The sequence below is a fragment of the Rosa rugosa genome, chromosome 1, assembly GCF_958449725.1.
Source record: "Rosa rugosa chromosome 1, drRosRugo1.1, whole genome shotgun sequence".
Lineage (NCBI taxonomy): Eukaryota > Viridiplantae > Streptophyta > Magnoliopsida > Rosales > Rosaceae > Rosa > Rosa rugosa.
This window is the reverse complement of record NC_084820.1, coordinates 36,436,249-36,454,044: the sequence shown is the minus strand read 5'-3', so window position 1 is coordinate 36,454,044 and position 17,796 is coordinate 36,436,249. Positions and strand designations below refer to the sequence as shown.

Sequence of the window (17,796 nt, the reverse complement as noted above, 5' to 3'; positions counted from 1 at the left end):
AATTTTTGCCACCAAATAAAACTGCTCAGAACTGCCTTGGAACCTTCTAAAAATCTCGATAAAAAACTTCCCCAAATGTTGCACCGAGAAATTTTCTTATTTTCTAGCTACCTTATTGGACTGGGAACGAAGCCTTGCGGACCTCTTTGGATGGTTCTCTATCTCTCTTTGAACTATGACATCATATCTTCTAGAATGATTAATCAACTTTGAGAAAAACTTCCAATAAGGTCATGGAAAAGATCCCCCAAAATGCTTTCTATAAAGCTGCCGGATTTCGTCTCGGGAAGCCTTTTTTAAGCACGATTTCATGTTGCCTCATTGATGTTTCTGACCAACTCTTGGGGTCATGTTGGAGTAAAACATCTTTTCTTCAAGTATTTCCAGCCCTTACTGTAAGAGTCCACTCGAAATGTTGCAAGAAAAGGTCTCCAAAACTCAATCCAAGGATAGGATTTTGAACTTCCAGTTTTCATCTTTGCAGCAACTGTTTTGCACGATAAATTTCATGGGTTTATCTTGTGATTTCTGATCAAATGAGTGATCAAACCTTGTCCTTTGCATACGTACTTCATGTTTGCTGCCTTTGTTGCTCCATTAAAGCTCCATTTTCTCTCGAATAGCTTCACAAAGTACCTAAGAAAATAACAAAGTTAAAATGAACTTTTAAAGAAAATAACTAAGTAAAATGTTAAGGATTGAACAACATAATTGTCACATTTTATGATCCTATCAACAATATCACCAACATGATAAAAAAATAAGTGGTTGCCGACGCAAAAAGACGAAAAACTTTACTTTTTCAAAAGTATAATGGAGACATAAGCGGTGGCTGACGCAACAAGACAAATAACTTTACTTTTGAAAAATGAAGATTTTTTATGTCTTCCACTTTCTTTTAGAATATTTTGAATTCTATTTTGAGAAAAATTAAATTTAAACTTTCTTTATTTCAAGGCTTAAAACAAGTTTAAGTAAATTTTAAACTTCATTTACTTCTAGGCTTAAAAACAAGTTTTTCTAAGAAAATGTAAATTTTATAAAAAGTATTAGGACATAAAAGATATTTTTATAAAAAGAATAAATAAATTTTAAAAGTCGTTTCTCAATTAAAAGTGACCTTTATTTAACATTTGAGCCAAAGTTTGAAGCTTTTTATCATATCCTCTTGTTATAGTTTTCGATAGTTTATTGGATAATTACCCGAAGATTTCCGGCCCTGGTCAATTCACGCGGAGCCCATCGTCCTCGGTACGTTCTAATTAGACTCCTATTGGGAAATTGAAAGACCACTCTCGGTAGTATAGTAATCAGCCACAACCGATTCCACTGTAAACCCTCTAAACCTCAATTATGATTGGGCATCTTGGAAGAGACTACCTTAACAAGTCGCCACGTTTCTATCCTCCTGCAACAACAGTAATTTTCCTTTGATCGCACGATAGCAAAACTTACCTACTAAGGCGCGAAACCCTTCTCTCTCCTCTCCTCCAATCACAAGTCGTCACTCTCACTTTATAACACCCTCTCTCTCTCTCTCTCTCTCTCTCTCTCATGCAACCAGCACTTCAGAGCAGCTTTCTAAGGTTTTTGATTTGATGATCAACAATTTTGTTTTGTATTTTTTGTTCTCTTCTCTCTGCTTCAATTTTATATATAGAACAAAGTCCGTACAGTAGTAGACTCTGTTTGTTTCAAGTTCATCATCATCATCATCATCTGTTGTTTTCTAGGGCTTGGAATCGTGGATCTCGACATGGACTGTTCCGTTTCTGAGGGAGGCCTTCAAGCCGCCATCGCCAAGAAACTCAAACAAAATCAGGTTTTTTTTCTTTCTTGATTCTTGATTCTTGGTTTGATTCGGAAAGGTCCCTTTTTGGCCGATTATGATGGGGTTTGGTTATTTTTGGATTGCTTTATGAAAATTTGACAAGTGGGTTTGATCGATATCTTGCAAGTTATTTATTATGGGTCTCTGTCTGGATGATTGAGTTTGATGGACAATCAGTATTTAGGGATTGCTATTTGGTCTGCAACTTTTGATTCTTTTTAGTGTTGCTATTTGCTATTTGGTTTGTTTTTTCTACTGGGAGTTGCTTGATCACATAATTTAGTGCTCCAAAAAACAGTTCTTTCATTGTTTTCGGTATAGTCTCATTGTTCAACTTTGAACATGTAAGCACTTTTGCAATGCATAGTAAACGGCTGAGGAAATTCACTTTTACACAGCTTGTTGCTCAGTACTGAAATCACCATCACAGTGCCCATGTGCAATGTTGACAGCTTTCACCTTTTGAGCATGTTCACCACTTTGGGTTTTTCACTATCACCGGTCCTGTTGGTAACCATCATTGTTCTAACACGCGAATTTGTAAATTTATGTATTTAGGATTTCAGTGATTGTAGCTATCAGACAATTTCAGCTACTCTAAATTCTTTTTCCTTCTTATGGTACTTGATTTTTTGACAGAGGTCAATAGTTTGTATTGAAGTTAACCTTGGTGCCAAGCAAGAAAAATTGTACTTTATGAAAAATTTGATGGAAGAATGAGTTTTAAAAGCTGTTTTTCTGAACCAGGCGAGTGTATTTTGGTTGAAGGTTCTCTTTGCTTAATCTATCATGTGGCTGCCCTCGTTGTAATTTTTTCTTCTTTCTGTAGGCCCGTGATCCTGGGAGCTCGTCTAGTTTAGCAGGGTCAGTAGATAGTTTGGAGCCCCTCAAGAGTTCAGGATCAATCAATTCAAATGCTCTCAAAAGTTCCAATGATTCGTCATGTATTGATGACGATGAAATGAAGATTGAAGATGATTGCGATGATGATGACGATGAATATGATTTTGATGACAATGATGTATATCTGTCTGATGATGATTATTTGACTATGGAATCTCAATTTGACAATGTGGATTTGCCTCCTGGGGTGGAAGCTTCACTTCCCTGGTTGAAGGATCCTTCTCCAAGTGAAAACACATCGTCCACTAAGAAGTTAACTATTTCAGATGCACCACCTGTAACTGGTCTACCATCTGCAGTCGGTTCGTCATCTGCTTCATGCAGCTCAGCTGTTCCTTCTGAGTCAAGTTCTAGTAAGAACGTACAAAACAGCGATGACGATAGTCTCATGCAAAAGTTTCAACAATTTAAGCAATTTGATGTTGTCGAGGACTTCTCGGATCATCACTATAGCCGAATGGGATTTTCAGATGAGCAGGTAACTTTAATTACTTAACTACGCTTCTTGAACAGATTTGTGGAATGTGTTTCCATCTCTGTCTGGGTTGCTCTGGTTGTTTGTGCATGCCCAAACATACACATGCACACAGGCATTAATGCAAATACATTACCGACACAAACTTGCACAAATACACATACGGACACCTGCACAGGCATATGAATTAATTGCTATGAATTAATTTTGTGCTCATTTCGTGATAGCCACCCAAGAATTGGGCAAAGAGAATTCAGGAAGAGTGGAAAATTTTGGAGAAGGACTTACCTGGTGAGTTCTACCACTGTATATAATGATAACACTGTCTATAATGATTCACCATGCTGCTATTAGGTTTTCAGGATTGATGGGAATATTTGGAGCAATATTGTTTTGATTTGGTGTGAACTTTGTTTGATTTTATTTGAACTATTGAACTGAAATGTATGCAATACTGAAAACAAATGACCTTTTATATTGTTGCAAGTACGCTATACTAGTGTTTTGCCTGTTTATTTTTTATGTAATGTTTTAAGTTGTCTCTCCCTGTGCTATCCCCATTTCCCATTAGAAACGCCACCTATTTTTAGGAATCAGTCCCTTTCTGGCAGGCCTTCCTCTCATTGTGATTTCCTATTTTCAGACACTATATTTGTCCGGGTTTATGAAGCAAGAATGGAACTTCTACGGGCAGTGATTATAGGACCTCCAGGCACTCCGTACCATGATGGTCTTTTTGTCTTTGATTGTCTCTTCCCCACTGACTATCCTAATTCACCACCGGTAAGTATTTTCTGCCGGTGTACTTACATTTATTGTATATATCTACAGAATTGATTTAGCAATTTCTTCTTTCAGATGGTTTACTACTATTCCGGTGGTCTTCGGCTAAATCCAAATTTGTATGATTGTGGGAAAGTTTGTCTCAGTCTTTTAGGCACGTGGAGCGGTAGACAGAGAGAAAACTGGATACCTGGGGAATCAACAATGCTACAAGTTTTGGTCTCTATACAAGCTCTTATACTGAATGCAGACCCCTTTTTCAATGAGCCTGGGTATGAGACAAGGTATACTGGAGTAGAAGGGCAAAAAAAATCCAGGAAGTACAGTGAAGAGGTCTTTATTATGTCTCTGAAGACGATGATGTATACACTAAGGAAGCCACCTAAGGTATGATTACGATAACCATCTTAACATCATCTATATGTTTTTATGGTCATAAATGTGGTTGGTGGGTTTTTATGCTTGAAAATGTTGAGAAACTAAAATTGGCAGACAGTAAAATTCTCCTTTGGATCTTATTGGTAAAAAAAAAACTTTAACGGGCATGGGATTCCTGGAATCTTATGGTTTAGGATTTTTGTTGTATCTGGGGCCTATATTATGGTTCCAGTATGCTGGAGAATGCAGTAGAAGGTCGAACTAGAAGGGATTCCTTGGCACGACCTTTAAGCCTATACAAACTTGCAGCTTTGTTTTCTTTTAAACTTGGATTCCAGGCAAAGCCAAGTTTGTATGATAGGAGCTACTGAATTAAAGCCACGTTTGTTCCATTGTCATTTGATATGTGGTAGTGAATGTTCTAATAACTTTAAACATATAGAAAATGCTATATTCTTGGTTTTTGTAAAACCAGTGATGATTACTCATTTACCAAAGCAGGGTATAACAGAATTTTACAACTCTATCTCCAACTATAAGCTCAGTTACTCTAAATAAGAGAGCTTTCTTTATGATGATGAATTTCACATAGATTCTCCCATGTTAGAACTGGGGTTTCTTCTCTATATGGCGTATGGGACTGATAATTGCACAACTACTACTACTACTACTAATGTCCAAAGCATATGTCTGCTTGCAGTATTTTGAGGACTTTGTCTTGGGTCATTTTCGCAATCGTGCACATAATATTCTGGCAGCATGTAAGGCATATTCTGAGGGTACATTGGTTGGGTCTTCTATTGGAGATGCAGTGCAGAATGGAGTTGAAAGTGGCTCAAGTGAATTTAAGTCATCTGTTGCTAGGATGATGAATATGCTTGTTACATATTTCACCAGAAATGGATCAACAGACTGTGAGCAGTTTCGAGGTGCAGCCTAAAACACACATCTGACTAGCTGACTTGATGGGATTGTTAAGGTAAATAAGAGAATTAAAGATGCATTAGCATGCTGGAATCGATTTGAATTTCTAGGACCTGACCTCATGGTTTTCTTGGTGTTCTCTGTAAACTGCTATTATGGAATTGGGTAGCTGGATTTCGTTAATTTCTTCTTGGGATTCCATGTCAATGTAATATAGTAGGATGACGTGGATAAATGATTTTGCTAAACTTGGCTGATTGCTGCATTGCTCTATCAATTTTTATGTGGCTACATTTCTGCTTGGTACTTTTACCAGAGGACAAGTATAGATTGTAGTTCAAGGTCCCATAAGAACATGGATAGGCCAACTCTATAAATGGCGATGGCCAGTCGTGTGGTCGGTCTAATACATGTTTTGGGGAGCGTCAAAAAATAAAAGACTCCCCGATCCAGCTTTAAAGGAGACATGAAATTTAACGAACGGTTATATCTAGAGCCGATCACGAATTCGATAATTGTCACCCAATATGGTATTTTGGTTTTTGGTATGTCCAACTTCATGACAATATCGATCAAAAAAAAAAAAAACGATTATTTATTTTTTGGAATATAAAACTAAATGAGCAATTCTATTTTTTTGAATTTCCGTATACTCCCGATATTCATTTGGGATTGTAGGTGTGCGTTTGAGGCCCCAGGACCTTTTACTCTTAAAATCAGACCTTTTAATTCTTTGGATCCCCTCAGGCCTCCATTGCGACAGACAATGAGTGCTGCCATGATTTCCTTTTTTTGAAAGGGTAAAAATAGATTATGAAAAAATCAAAAACTAAAAGAGAAGTGAAAAGAAAATTTAGAGTAAACTCACCCTTGTAAAAAAGTGAAGAAGTGAGAAAGTGAAAACCTACAAAAAAACGAAGATAAAAAAAATACTTGTTCAAGTAAATTCAGAATATGTGTCTGACCCAAACTCGAGGTTACTTGCTCTAGTTGAAATAGGGTTTTTAGAGATATTCTCGGAGAATTTTAGGAGATATCCAATCAATGTACGATTATGTTTCCATGTACAACTCTATCTCTATGCTTATAATCCTCTATATAAAGAGACCCCTATTATCAATGAAAGCACGACTCAATTCTCTCCTATTTCAGTTTTCCTAAAACACGTTATCAGCTCGACGCCCTAACCCTAAAACTCTAAATTCGTAGCCTCCAAATCCCAGAAACCTCCGCAGCCCACCTTGAAGCTCTCAGTTCCAGGAATCCAGAACCGGCCGGAAAACCACCGAACCAGCCCCCGGAAGTGACGAAAATCCCCCTGCCCGGTTCAAAGGCTTCCTCACCGCCTCTTGCAGCCATACTCCACCAGCAGCCTCAACCTGATGCCAGATTTCCGGAACCGAAAAATTTAATCCCGGAACCGGCCACCAGAAACGACTGCAACTGAACCGGAAGAAAAGAAAAAGAAAAAAAGAAGGCAGAAGCAGAGCCCAGCCCAAAAGCCCAGCATATCAGCCCTTGGCCCAGAAGCCCAGAAGCAAGCCTAAGGCCCACAGACGCAGCCCACGGCCCAAATCACATCAGCAACCCACTGACGTCAGCCCAGAGCCTGATCCACGTTAGCGTCCGCGTCAGCACCCAATCAGCGAGCCACGTCAGCACCAGTGCCACGTCAGCTGCCCGGTCAACGTTAGTCAACCCTATGGTCAACCCCAGTCAACGACTTTTCCAGCAGTTTTCCGGCGACTTTTCTGACCATTTTCCTGCCACTTTTCCGACGACCTATTTTCGAGGTATTTTTTTTCTAAAAGTTCCCTTTTTTTTTTTGGAGTTTTTAAATTCAATTTCTCTTCTTTTTATCGGGGACTTGCAACCTCCCTTCTCCTACCCCCCTTTCTTCATCATAGGGGAGACCAAATTAAGCCGAACTGTGGGGGTTCGTGCTCACTCCAAGCTTAGAGCTTGTTGAGATCTCCAAACTTAGAGTTTGTAGAGAATTTATGATCGACCACTTACGTCATTGTTTCGATCTAATCCAATACCTCTTGGAATTTAATTTCTTGGAAGCGATTACGCTCAGGAATTTTATATGTTTTCGTGGTAGCCTTTTACGCTCCGAAACTAACCCTTTTTTCTTGTTCTCTTTCAGGATGAGTAACCTGAACAAATTGGACTTTGCTCCATTGGGAACAACTGGCTCTGGATATCACAGGTGGGTTCGTGATATCCGCCAGCATCTCAAGGCCGATGGAATCCTGGATATGATTCTCGAGCCTAGCTAGGACGTGTTAACTGTTGAGCAAGCTCAAGCTTTGGAAGCAAATAGAGCAGCCTTAGAGGCAAATAAGGCGAAAGCCGTCATCCTAATGACTCGTCATATGGATGATTCGCTCCAGTACGAGTGTATGAATGAAGAAGACCCCCAGAAGGCTGTGGGTCTCACTCGAAGAAAGATTTGGCAACGTCCGTGACTCCCTGCTTCCTGACCTAGAAGTGAGATGGCATAGCCTACGCTTCTGTGATTTCAAGTTAGTTCTTGACTACAACTCGGAAGCACTTCGCATTAAATCCTTAATGGAATTCTGTGGTAAATAGATCACAAATGCGATGTTGATTGAGAAGACTCTCTCTACCTTCCCCGTCTCTGCATTGATGGTTGCTAAGAACTATCGAATCGATGTTACTGCAAGATAGATCACAAGGTTTCATGAGCTCATTGGAGCTATGAATGTCGCTGAAAAGCATGACAACATCCTTGTGAAGAACTATAATTCGAGATCCGTGGGAACAGAGCATATTCCAGAATCCAATTATAGTCGCACCTCAAAGAGAGGGCGCCAAGAGCGAAACCCTAATCTTAGGGATACATTTGGACATTCTGGTCCATATAATCGCTCTACTTGGGAAGGTAACCGCCAAAATAGGCGAACACGGAACCGAAGAGGTCAACGTGGAAAGAGAGAGGGAGGCAACGCCTCTGGCCATGTTGGTGGCGCCACCAACACTAAGAGCCATCTAAATGACGCTTTCAAAGCGCCTCAATCAATGGAGTTCTGGCAAAGAGATGTATGTTCTCGATGTGGAGTGTCTGATCATTGGGCACACATTTGTAGAGCTCGTGAAGAACTTGTCACTGCCTACAAAGCATATTGTGAAGCAAGAGAAGCTCACTATGTGGAACAAGAAGATCAAGAAGATGATCTAGAGTGAAGGGTTGAAGACTACAAATCTGGCTGGGATCAATAGATCGCCAATTATGTTTAAGTCTTTATTTTTCCAAGAGATGTAATAGGCAATTGCCATATATTTTTGTAGTAAATGCCAATGGTTTAGTCTTTCTTCAAAGTAGGCTCACCCAAAGTAAGTGTGATGTCTAGGAAGGTTCTGAGATTAGTGGTACTTAAGCGAGCCTTGCTCCACCGACATCTCTCTACTCACCTGGTCACATTTATTTTGGAATTACCGAAAGAAGTTAGACGACTACCATTGTTTTGCATTAGCTAGCATTTTGGATTAGATTTTCTTTGGTCAAAGAGACAGTGATGTAACTCCGTTGGCTTATGAATAAAATTTCGAGTTCTTTTCATTATGACTCCATTTTGATTCTGAGCATATGACTTTGTGACTACGATGGCTGCACCATCAGTATTAATTCAAGGACATGGAATAGCCCAAGTTCCCCTTGCCAAATGACACCTTGATTACTGTCACAGAAACTCTCTACGCTCCTAGGGAAAATCGCACCTATGGATAGCCAACAGATTCCATGCGAAAACGCATGTAGAGAACGGAAATGAGTTCCTTTGCAATACCTCTAACGATTGCGAACAAAGGCGCATCTTAGAGAAGTTTATGTGTTTCTCTAGTGGACTCTATGTCACTATTCGAGCTATTAAATCCAACGAAGTTATGAGAGAAGATCTCTTGGATTTAAACACATATTGGCTTTGTCACGACAGGATAGGTCATCCTGGTCATGATATGATGATCCGTCTACTAAAAACTTCACATGGACATCCTTTCTCTCGAGCGAAACGAAGCATGAATCAAAAGTTGATTCATGGACTAAGTGTGACCGCCGCTGCTGCCTCTGGCACCGCCGTCATCCACCACTAGCCTAGGGCTGGAACAGTCCCTATCCATGATGCCATGGATGGCGTCCATCATGGCGATGACGCCCCAGGTGATGTTGCAATCACCAACTTTGCTTCAAATAGCGTTTCAGACGCTTAGCCTCAACCAAAATCCTCATTGGTTGATTCTAAGGCCTCTCGCTCGTTTTACAAAGCCCGTTCCTTAGGGAAATTAGGACTGAGACCGTCCTATGCAAAGGATATGAAAATACTCATTTTGTTCTTACATAGAACCCATGGGGATTCTATGGACTGATTCAACCAACTTGCGAACATTTAAATATCTCATGATGTTGGTTGACACGCAAACACGCTGGTCACGTGTTGTGCCATTGTCCACTTGTATGCTGCTTATGCTACACTCCTAGCACATATCATATGACAACGGGCTCACTCCCCGAATCATCCTATTCAGTCAATTGTATTTGACTATGCTAGAGAGTTTACATCGAAAAGTTTCGATGGTTATTGCATTGGGACTGATGTTGGACATCATATTCCCATGAACACACCCATATGGTCTTGCGGAAACGACTACGATGGTAGTCCGGACATTGGTAATGCGCACCAATCTCCTTACATCCGCTTGGGGTGATGCAATATCACATGCAGCTATGCTAATTCGTCTACGACCCACCGCCACTCAACCTACCTCTGCGTTATAGCTAGTGACTGGGTACAAGTATCATACTTACACATATTTTAAGTGTGCCTTTATGTGCCAATTGCGCCGCCACAGCGCTCTATGATGGGTTCTTACAGACGAATGGGCAACTATGTTGGATTTGAGACTCTAACAATCGTTCGCCACTTAATACCCTTGCAAGGCGATCTCCTTACCGCTAGATTTGCGGGTTGTCACTTTGATGAGACAGTCTTCCCGTCGTTAGGGGGAGATAAGAACATGAATGTTCAGCAGGAACGACAGGAATTGTCGTGGCCTGTCCCCACTATCTCTCATCTCGATCCCTACTAAAATGACGAGATCACACATCTGCTGCAAATATGCCTTCAAGGATATACGTCCCTACGAGAGGACGTAACGCCACCCTACACGGAGGTAGGCATGGCGCCAATGCCATAGAGAGTGACACTTTGGCGTTACAGGCCATGACCCCAGCTAGGATGCGTGGGAGGCCCGTGGGTTCGAAGGATACTTTGGCACATTTCAATCCTTTGATCATCAAGACTCAGAATCCGTCTCATGAGTATCTTCCGGGTTATGGTTATCGTTGGGGGACGGCTCAACGTCAGAACCTGTTCCTGAGAATATAGAGCTCTATGAAAATTACACTAGTGTACATGAGATGTGGGATAGAAACTCCATCATAATTGATGATGTAGTTGCGCATTTCGTTGCGCATGAGATTGTTAAGTCAGATGATATTGAACCACGCACCGTTGATGAAAGAATGCCAACGTAGAGAGATTTGGCCTAAATGGAAAGATGCGATCCAGGCTAAGTTGGATTCTCTAACGAAGAGGAAGGTTTTCGAGCCAGTGATGCCAACACCTCCTAACATAAAACCTATTGACTAATGGGTCTTCGTTAGAAAGCGTGATGAGAAAAAGAGATGACAATCTCGCCTTATGGAGCAAGGCTTCTCGCAAAACGCACTGGAATCGACTACGATGAGACATATTCTCTCGTAATGGATGTCATTGCACTCCACTACCCTGCCAGTCTGGTAGTTTCCGAATAATTGATCATGCAGCTTACGAATGTGGTCACTACGTATCCGTGGGGATCTAGATACGGAATGTACATGAAGGTTCATGGTGAACTTCATTTACCCAAGTCAAGTGGCTCTAGACCACGGAGCGCTTTTACAATAAGGTTAAAACGCTCACTAAGATGACTACTTGATTGGGAAGAGATATGCCAGCGCGTTTCCATAACAAGTTTCAGATTCTATCGCGGTTCATGTTGGACATGATCTTCATTAGAAGCCCTTAAAGAGTTAAGGGAAACCGCTGAACACTTGAAATCCGAGTTTGAGATGAAGGATTTTGGGAGAACACGATTATGTCTCGGTTTGGAACTTGAGCATCGTGTTGATAGATGCTTACGCATTTTGACAAGGTCAAACCTTCAAGCACCCCCATGATTGTTCGTAGTCTTGATCCTAAAGGATCCTCTTCGTTCGAAGGACGATAATGTAGATGTGCTAGAGGCAGGAGTGTCTTACTTGAGTACAATATGCGCATTATTCTACTTAGATCAATGCACAAGACCGGACATCTCATTTGCCATGAACTTGTTAGCTAGATATAGCTCTGCGCCAACGCGACGCCATTTGATTGGTGTACAAGATATCTTTCAATACTTGAGATGTATGATTAATATGGGCTTGTTCTATCCCTACAGAAAGATGATGGATTCAGACCCATCACACACCAGGAACGCCGCCAACACTGGCCTGCGCCCATTGTCCCCATCCCAAAACGACATGTGTTTTGGAAGGTTTTGCTGATATTTGGTATCTCTCTGACCCATACAAAGGTCATTCCCAAACTGGTTAAGTGTTCACCATGGGTAAAGACCATGATATCTTGGAGGTCTACAGAACAGACCCTAGTCGCTGTATCTTCGAACAATGCAGAGATCATTGCTCTTCATGACGTGGTTCGTGAATGTATATGGATTGGATCCATAACTACGCATGTTCGAAAAATTGTGGTTTGAAGTCTACCACAGATGAGCCTACGAGGATTTAGGATAATGCTGCTTGTTTTGAACAAATGAAGCAAGGCTACATCAAAAGCGACAACACCAAGCATAATCAGCAACAACAGACTCTCCTCAAGATCAAAGTGAATTAGGTTTGATATGAGGACAGTGTGGCAGACTTGCTCACTAAGTCATTGCCTAAATTCCACTTTCGAGAAACATGTTGGTAGCATCATTTGCGGAAGTTATCCGAACTCCAATGACCGTAGTCATCAGGGGGAGATGCAAGACATTAGGGGGAGATGTCTACATGTATGGTCTCGAAACGTGAAGGGTGTGTTGTGCTCTTTTTCCCCTTCGACCGAGGTTATTTTTGTCCCACAGGGTTTTTGTTACTCGACAAGGTTTTTAATGAGGCAACGAGAAGAGCACCACGTTTGGGCGACACAAGGGGGAGTGTTCAAGTAAATCCAGAATATGTGTCTGGCCCAAACTCGAGGTTACTTGCTCTAGTTGAAATAGGGTTTATATTAGAGATATTCTCGGAGAATCTTAGGAGATATCCAATCAATCTACGATTATGTTTCCATGTACAACTCTATCTCTATGCTTGTAATCCTCTATATAAAGAGGCCCCTATTATCAATGAAAGCACGACTCAATTCTCTCCCAATTCAGTTTTCCTAAAACAAGACTTTGATTAAAGCATGCACTATAGTAGTTATAGTACTGTAGTAGTTGACACAGATATCTTGGGTGAAATATATATCAAAATTTAAGTACACGAGAAATTTTATCCACCCAGGTTGCAGCTGCCGGAGGCCAGCGATTTCGGGGAGAAGAGAGCCAAACTAAAAAGAAGAGGTTTGCAGCAAATTAACTACGAGCTTTAGCATATGATTATGATATGTAAATTCAAAATCCATTTCTATTGCAATCAACCAACCTGATTTTTCAAAACTTAAAAAGCATCTCCAAGAGCAAAAATCCAAGTTGACACTTCTAATTCTAATTAGGGCTGGGCATATGTCGGGGCGGGTCGGTTTCAGGCCCAAACCGACCCCGACCCCGACCCCAACCCCGACCCGAAGTATTTGGTTGGGCCCAAATCCAAACCGACCACCGAATTAAATATTTTTGGGCCGAACGTTTCGGTTGGGCAGAAATTCGAGTCGGCCCGGTTCGATTTTAGATTGGGCCGAATTTCTTAAAGCTAAGACCCGTTTTCATTATAAATGTTATCTTCCTTTTGTATGACTTTTTGTTTGGGGCCATTCTTAAGGCCACATTTTCAACTACTTAGTCCATACGCCATACTTAGTTAATACCAAATCCATTAGTTCAGTACCATACTTCATATGTTTCAAATATTGAAATAAAATACTGGAGTAGTTATTACAGACCCAAGCACAAATTTAAATTATGAAATTTCAGAAACTGATGCCCCTCCAAGGCAAGAAGTAGCAGGGCAGCAATTCTTCACTCTTCATCCTCTGTTAACATAGATTCTAGTTCACAAAACACTCTACAATAACAAACATTAGTTTACTGTCAAAACTCAAAAGCTTTAATCAAGAGCTGCAGAGCATAAGTCAAAATCACAAACTATTGTAAACCCACTATTGTAATTAAGGGTAAATAACACCAGAATAGTACCGCTGGGTTAAAATCCTCAACCCCCAAATATTCAACACTGTCTCTTTTGCTTAATACCAGCTGCAATAGCCACTTAGCCAGTAAATTGTGAATGCTACAATCAACCTGAATCATTATAACCACCCCAAATCAAACAAGTGTCATCATCAGCACAATAATTACAATAAAGAAACTTCTGTTCATCCATTAAAGCCAACCAATCTAGCAATCATCTAGAGGTGTTCATTTAGAAAGAGAAAGCAGACATGCAAGAAAAAACATTAAAACGAGACAATCAGAGTATTACCTTTCGCTTTGAACTAGTCAGCCACAAAACGAGGCAAACCATCCACTTTCTAGAACTCAAAAGATATCCTGAAGGCAAGCAAAATAGTAATTCAAAGCTACAAAGAATTAATTAACTCAAAGGTCAAGTTCAGATACATCTGTTTGCTTACATGATTAAGCGAACAACAATCAAAAAAATTAACCAAGAGAACCCCAAAAATCAAAAATCAAAAATCAAAAACCCAAACAAGAACCCCAAAATCAAAAACCAAAACAAGAACCCAAAAATCCTAACCCCAAAATCCCAACCCAGAAAACCCTAGCCCCAAAATTTCAAGATTCAAAACTCACCCAATAAACTGATGTCGAGAGACTGGCGCGGGAAACTGAGAGAGGAACTAAGAGCGTGAAGCGGCGAGCTATTGTGAGGCAGCAACTCTGAGAGACCGAGTTAGAGAGAGAAGTAGAAAGAGCGGCTAGGGTTGAGAGGGGTGAAAATGAGGCTAGGGTTGGAACTGGATCAGTTTTATTTGCTAAGACTAATCCTGTCATGCCCATGATTTTTAACAAAATTAAAAATCGATAAATAATCTCATACTTATATATGCGCGATCGTTCAGCCATCAATACAAAATACCTGGAAACTTTTCCCTTTTAACCCAAGTACACACTGATGCCCTGAACCCACAATAATAACATATACTCGCACTCCACAGAGTTATGTAATACAACAGCTTACGAATTAAATTGCCACAACAAAATAAAACGTAAATGCTCCTCAGAGCTCACTACAAGCGGAAGTCTTAATAACGGTAAAGTCACATAAATGGCTTCCTACCGTTAAGCTGCAAGCACGCTACCTCAGCATCGGCCACGATTATCCTGACCTGTAGAAATAACCCCTACACCGTTTGAATGGTGCACCGGGTTGCCACACAACAAACCCGATAAGCTTTTGCAAGCCCGTATGAGTAACTCAAAACAACTCACACAATATCACGGGATAAAAGCCCGCACAACTCATGCCAAACACGAGGAAAACCTTTCGACTCGAAAATAAGGAAAACATACCATGCTTCCCAAAACAATACTTTTTTCCCAAAAGGAAATCACAAAAGTCACACCATGGCAAAATCATATAAATCGTTAACCTAACAATTCAAATATGATAAATCGATCCAACCTGGATAAAACACATCAAATCAGTCCAACCTGGACAAAACACATACGCACATCAATCATACCTATCGTTAACCTAACAAATAGCATATGATTCTTTTAGTCCAACCTGGACACACAACACATTAACACACCCTCAATCATACCTATCGTTAACCTAACAAATAGAATATGATTCACAAGTCCTCCCAGGACATTTAAAAGAAAGAATCCCCGAAACTCTCTTTTAAAAACACGTACTCATGAGCATCAGATAGCTCCCCGCTACCCCCCATGATATACCAACAACCATTCAGTCCAAGCTAGACACACAACACATTAACACACCCTCAATCATACCTATCGTTAACCTAACAAATAGAATATGATTCTTAGTCCAACCTGGACAAAGTACGTACCCAGGAGTCATAAGTAACCTACTTAGATCCATGAAGTACCATGACAGACAGACTAGAGTTCTATCTGAAACGTAACCACTCGTCTGGCCAAAGACGTGATTTCCTGCCTTGGTCACCATCTGCGACCTGTCACCATCTGTGACACATGATTTCAGACCCCGTCTGGTGATAAAATCAAACCTCAAGGTCGCCATCTGCAACCTGTCACCATCTGTGACATGTGATCTTCAGACCCCGTCTGGTCTCAAAGTCAAACGTTAAGTAAGTCACACCTGACCTAAAACGTTACAAACATCTAGTTTCGGCTTTCCCCATCCCTGCTCACCATCTGTGACCCTTGGTACAAGGACCAATACATTTAAAATGAGTCACGCTTGACTCCAAAATGTAACATCAAACTCAACACTTTTCAAACAATAGAAAACATCTTTTTCCACAATATTGTTTCTATGAAAAGTCCCATTCAACAATAATATGAACCCATCATGCATATTATTCATCATACATCATCCACAAGAATATATATATTTCACGTAAATATATATATACGTAGTCATTCGCTCAGGAATGCCTACTAATACCAACTATAGTTTGCAGTTAAATAATTAACGCCAAAACGATAATAGTAATTCCATTCATTAATGAACCTTGTGAGATTACTCACCTCGAAACTCCCGCTGCGTCTTCAATACAGAACAAGGCAGCCACACCACAAAACAACCGTCCAAGGATACCTCGTAAGCACCTAATCACATACGGTTTCAACTTAGCAACAATCCACAAACGATTTAAGTCCAAAACCCCTATTTTGAACTAAAATCCCCAAAGTGACGCCAATCGAGGCGAAACCACATCCGAGACCACCCAATGTCTCTGGAATATTTCTACGATCGATATGCCAAAACCACAAGTCGATCGGAAGCTCGAATCCTCACGGATTGAAACATCGAACGGTCCGAAACCGTAAAAATCACAACATGCTCATACGATCTCCAAAAATTACAAACAATATATCGAAATGCTCGTATCGACGAGTAGATCGAACTCAGGAACATAAACTATCCCTGAGGTGGCCGGAAACAGCCGGAAAACACCACAACAGTGGCGGCGCCGCCGCCGGCCCAAAGTCGGAATTTGACAAAACTCCCAACACCAAAGTTCTTCGTCTCAACTCCAATTTAAACTTTCATAACTACACCAAAGTCCAAATATGAACCAATCGATCGAATTTTACCTTAGAACAAAACAGCTCGATTGAAACCCTAGAATTTCAATTCCAAAATTCGACCTCCATGAGTTAAATCGATGCAAGCCACCTTGTGGGAAGCATCAATGTCCTCCAAGCTCCAAGAGCCCTCAAGAATCACCGGCAAAGGTGGCCGGAATCTCCAACTCCAATCAAGGCGATTTCATCCCCGAAGCGGCCACTTCCAGTCGATGTAGCTCCCTCCACAGCTCGAATCTCTCTTCAATTCTTCCACAGACCTCAAGAGGGGATTGAGGCGAGCAAAACCCACTTTTGAATCGAAGCAAACGATGGCCGGAGGAGCGAGAACGACGCCGGCAAAATGGAGTCTGCGCACGGCTCGGGAGAGAAGAGGAAAGCTCGGGTTTCCATTTTGGGAAATCTAGGCTTTTCTACAATTTTCCCAAAAATTCATCCTTTTATACAAAAATGGAAAGTTTTTCCAAAGCCCATAACTTCTTCATACGAACTCCGATTCTCGTGTTTCGCATGTCCACGAACTCGTATCAACGCGCTCTACAACTTTCGTGAAGGAAGTTTTCGGAGAAACCCAACGAATAAAAAGTCAACCCTTGCGCCCCCTCTAAAATGACGCTTCCTGAATAATTATTCGCCCGAAACACTTCCGCTCCATCCACGAGCCACGAAACCGTCCGATAGCCACAATTTAAATTCCGGAAAATCCTCGGAAAGTAAATACGAATTTCTGGGGCATCACAAATCCACTGCGGTGAGGCGCAGGATATGAATAACTGAATAAGAAAAAATGAGAAATTGATAGCACATAATGTCACGCCCCTGATTTTTAACACAAATAAAAATCGATATATAACCCCATAATTATATATGCGTGATCGTTCAACCATCAATACCAAGTACCTGGAAACTTTTTCCCTTTAAACTACACACGTATTGATGCTTTGAACCCATTATGTCAATATTGACCCGCCCA

The 17,796-nt window shown here is 40.8% G+C and overlaps 1 protein-coding gene across 1 annotated transcript; it reads left to right on the top strand.

Moving 5' to 3' along the window:
• The first annotated feature begins 1,443 nt into the window (after nucleotides 1-1,443).
• Nucleotides 1,444-5,602, top strand: LOC133724778 (putative ubiquitin-conjugating enzyme E2 38). Its single transcript, XM_062151627.1, has 7 exons — nucleotides 1,444-1,586; nucleotides 1,734-1,822; nucleotides 2,661-3,212; nucleotides 3,437-3,500; nucleotides 3,853-3,992; nucleotides 4,068-4,379; nucleotides 5,071-5,602. The coding sequence occupies exons 2-7, from the start codon at nucleotides 1,757-1,759 to the stop codon at nucleotides 5,308-5,310; spliced, it is 1,374 nt and encodes a 457-aa protein (XP_062007611.1). The 5' UTR covers nucleotides 1,444-1,586; nucleotides 1,734-1,756; the 3' UTR covers nucleotides 5,311-5,602.
• The last annotated feature ends 12,194 nt before the right edge of the window (nucleotides 5,603-17,796 follow it).

Bases quoted from the DNA above. Each gene is read 5' to 3' on its own strand.
- LOC133724778 (XM_062151627.1), top strand. From the start codon at position 1,757: ATGGACTGTTCCGTTTCTGAGGGAGGCCTTCAAGCCGCCATCGCCAAG. The intron at 1,823-2,660 runs GTTTTTTTTCTT...TTCTTTCTGTAG, and splicing joins AGAAACTCAAACAAAATCAG to GCCCGTGATCCTGGGAGCTC. The intron at 4,380-5,070 runs GTATGATTACGA...GTCTGCTTGCAG, and splicing joins CACTAAGGAAGCCACCTAAG to TATTTTGAGGACTTTGTCTT.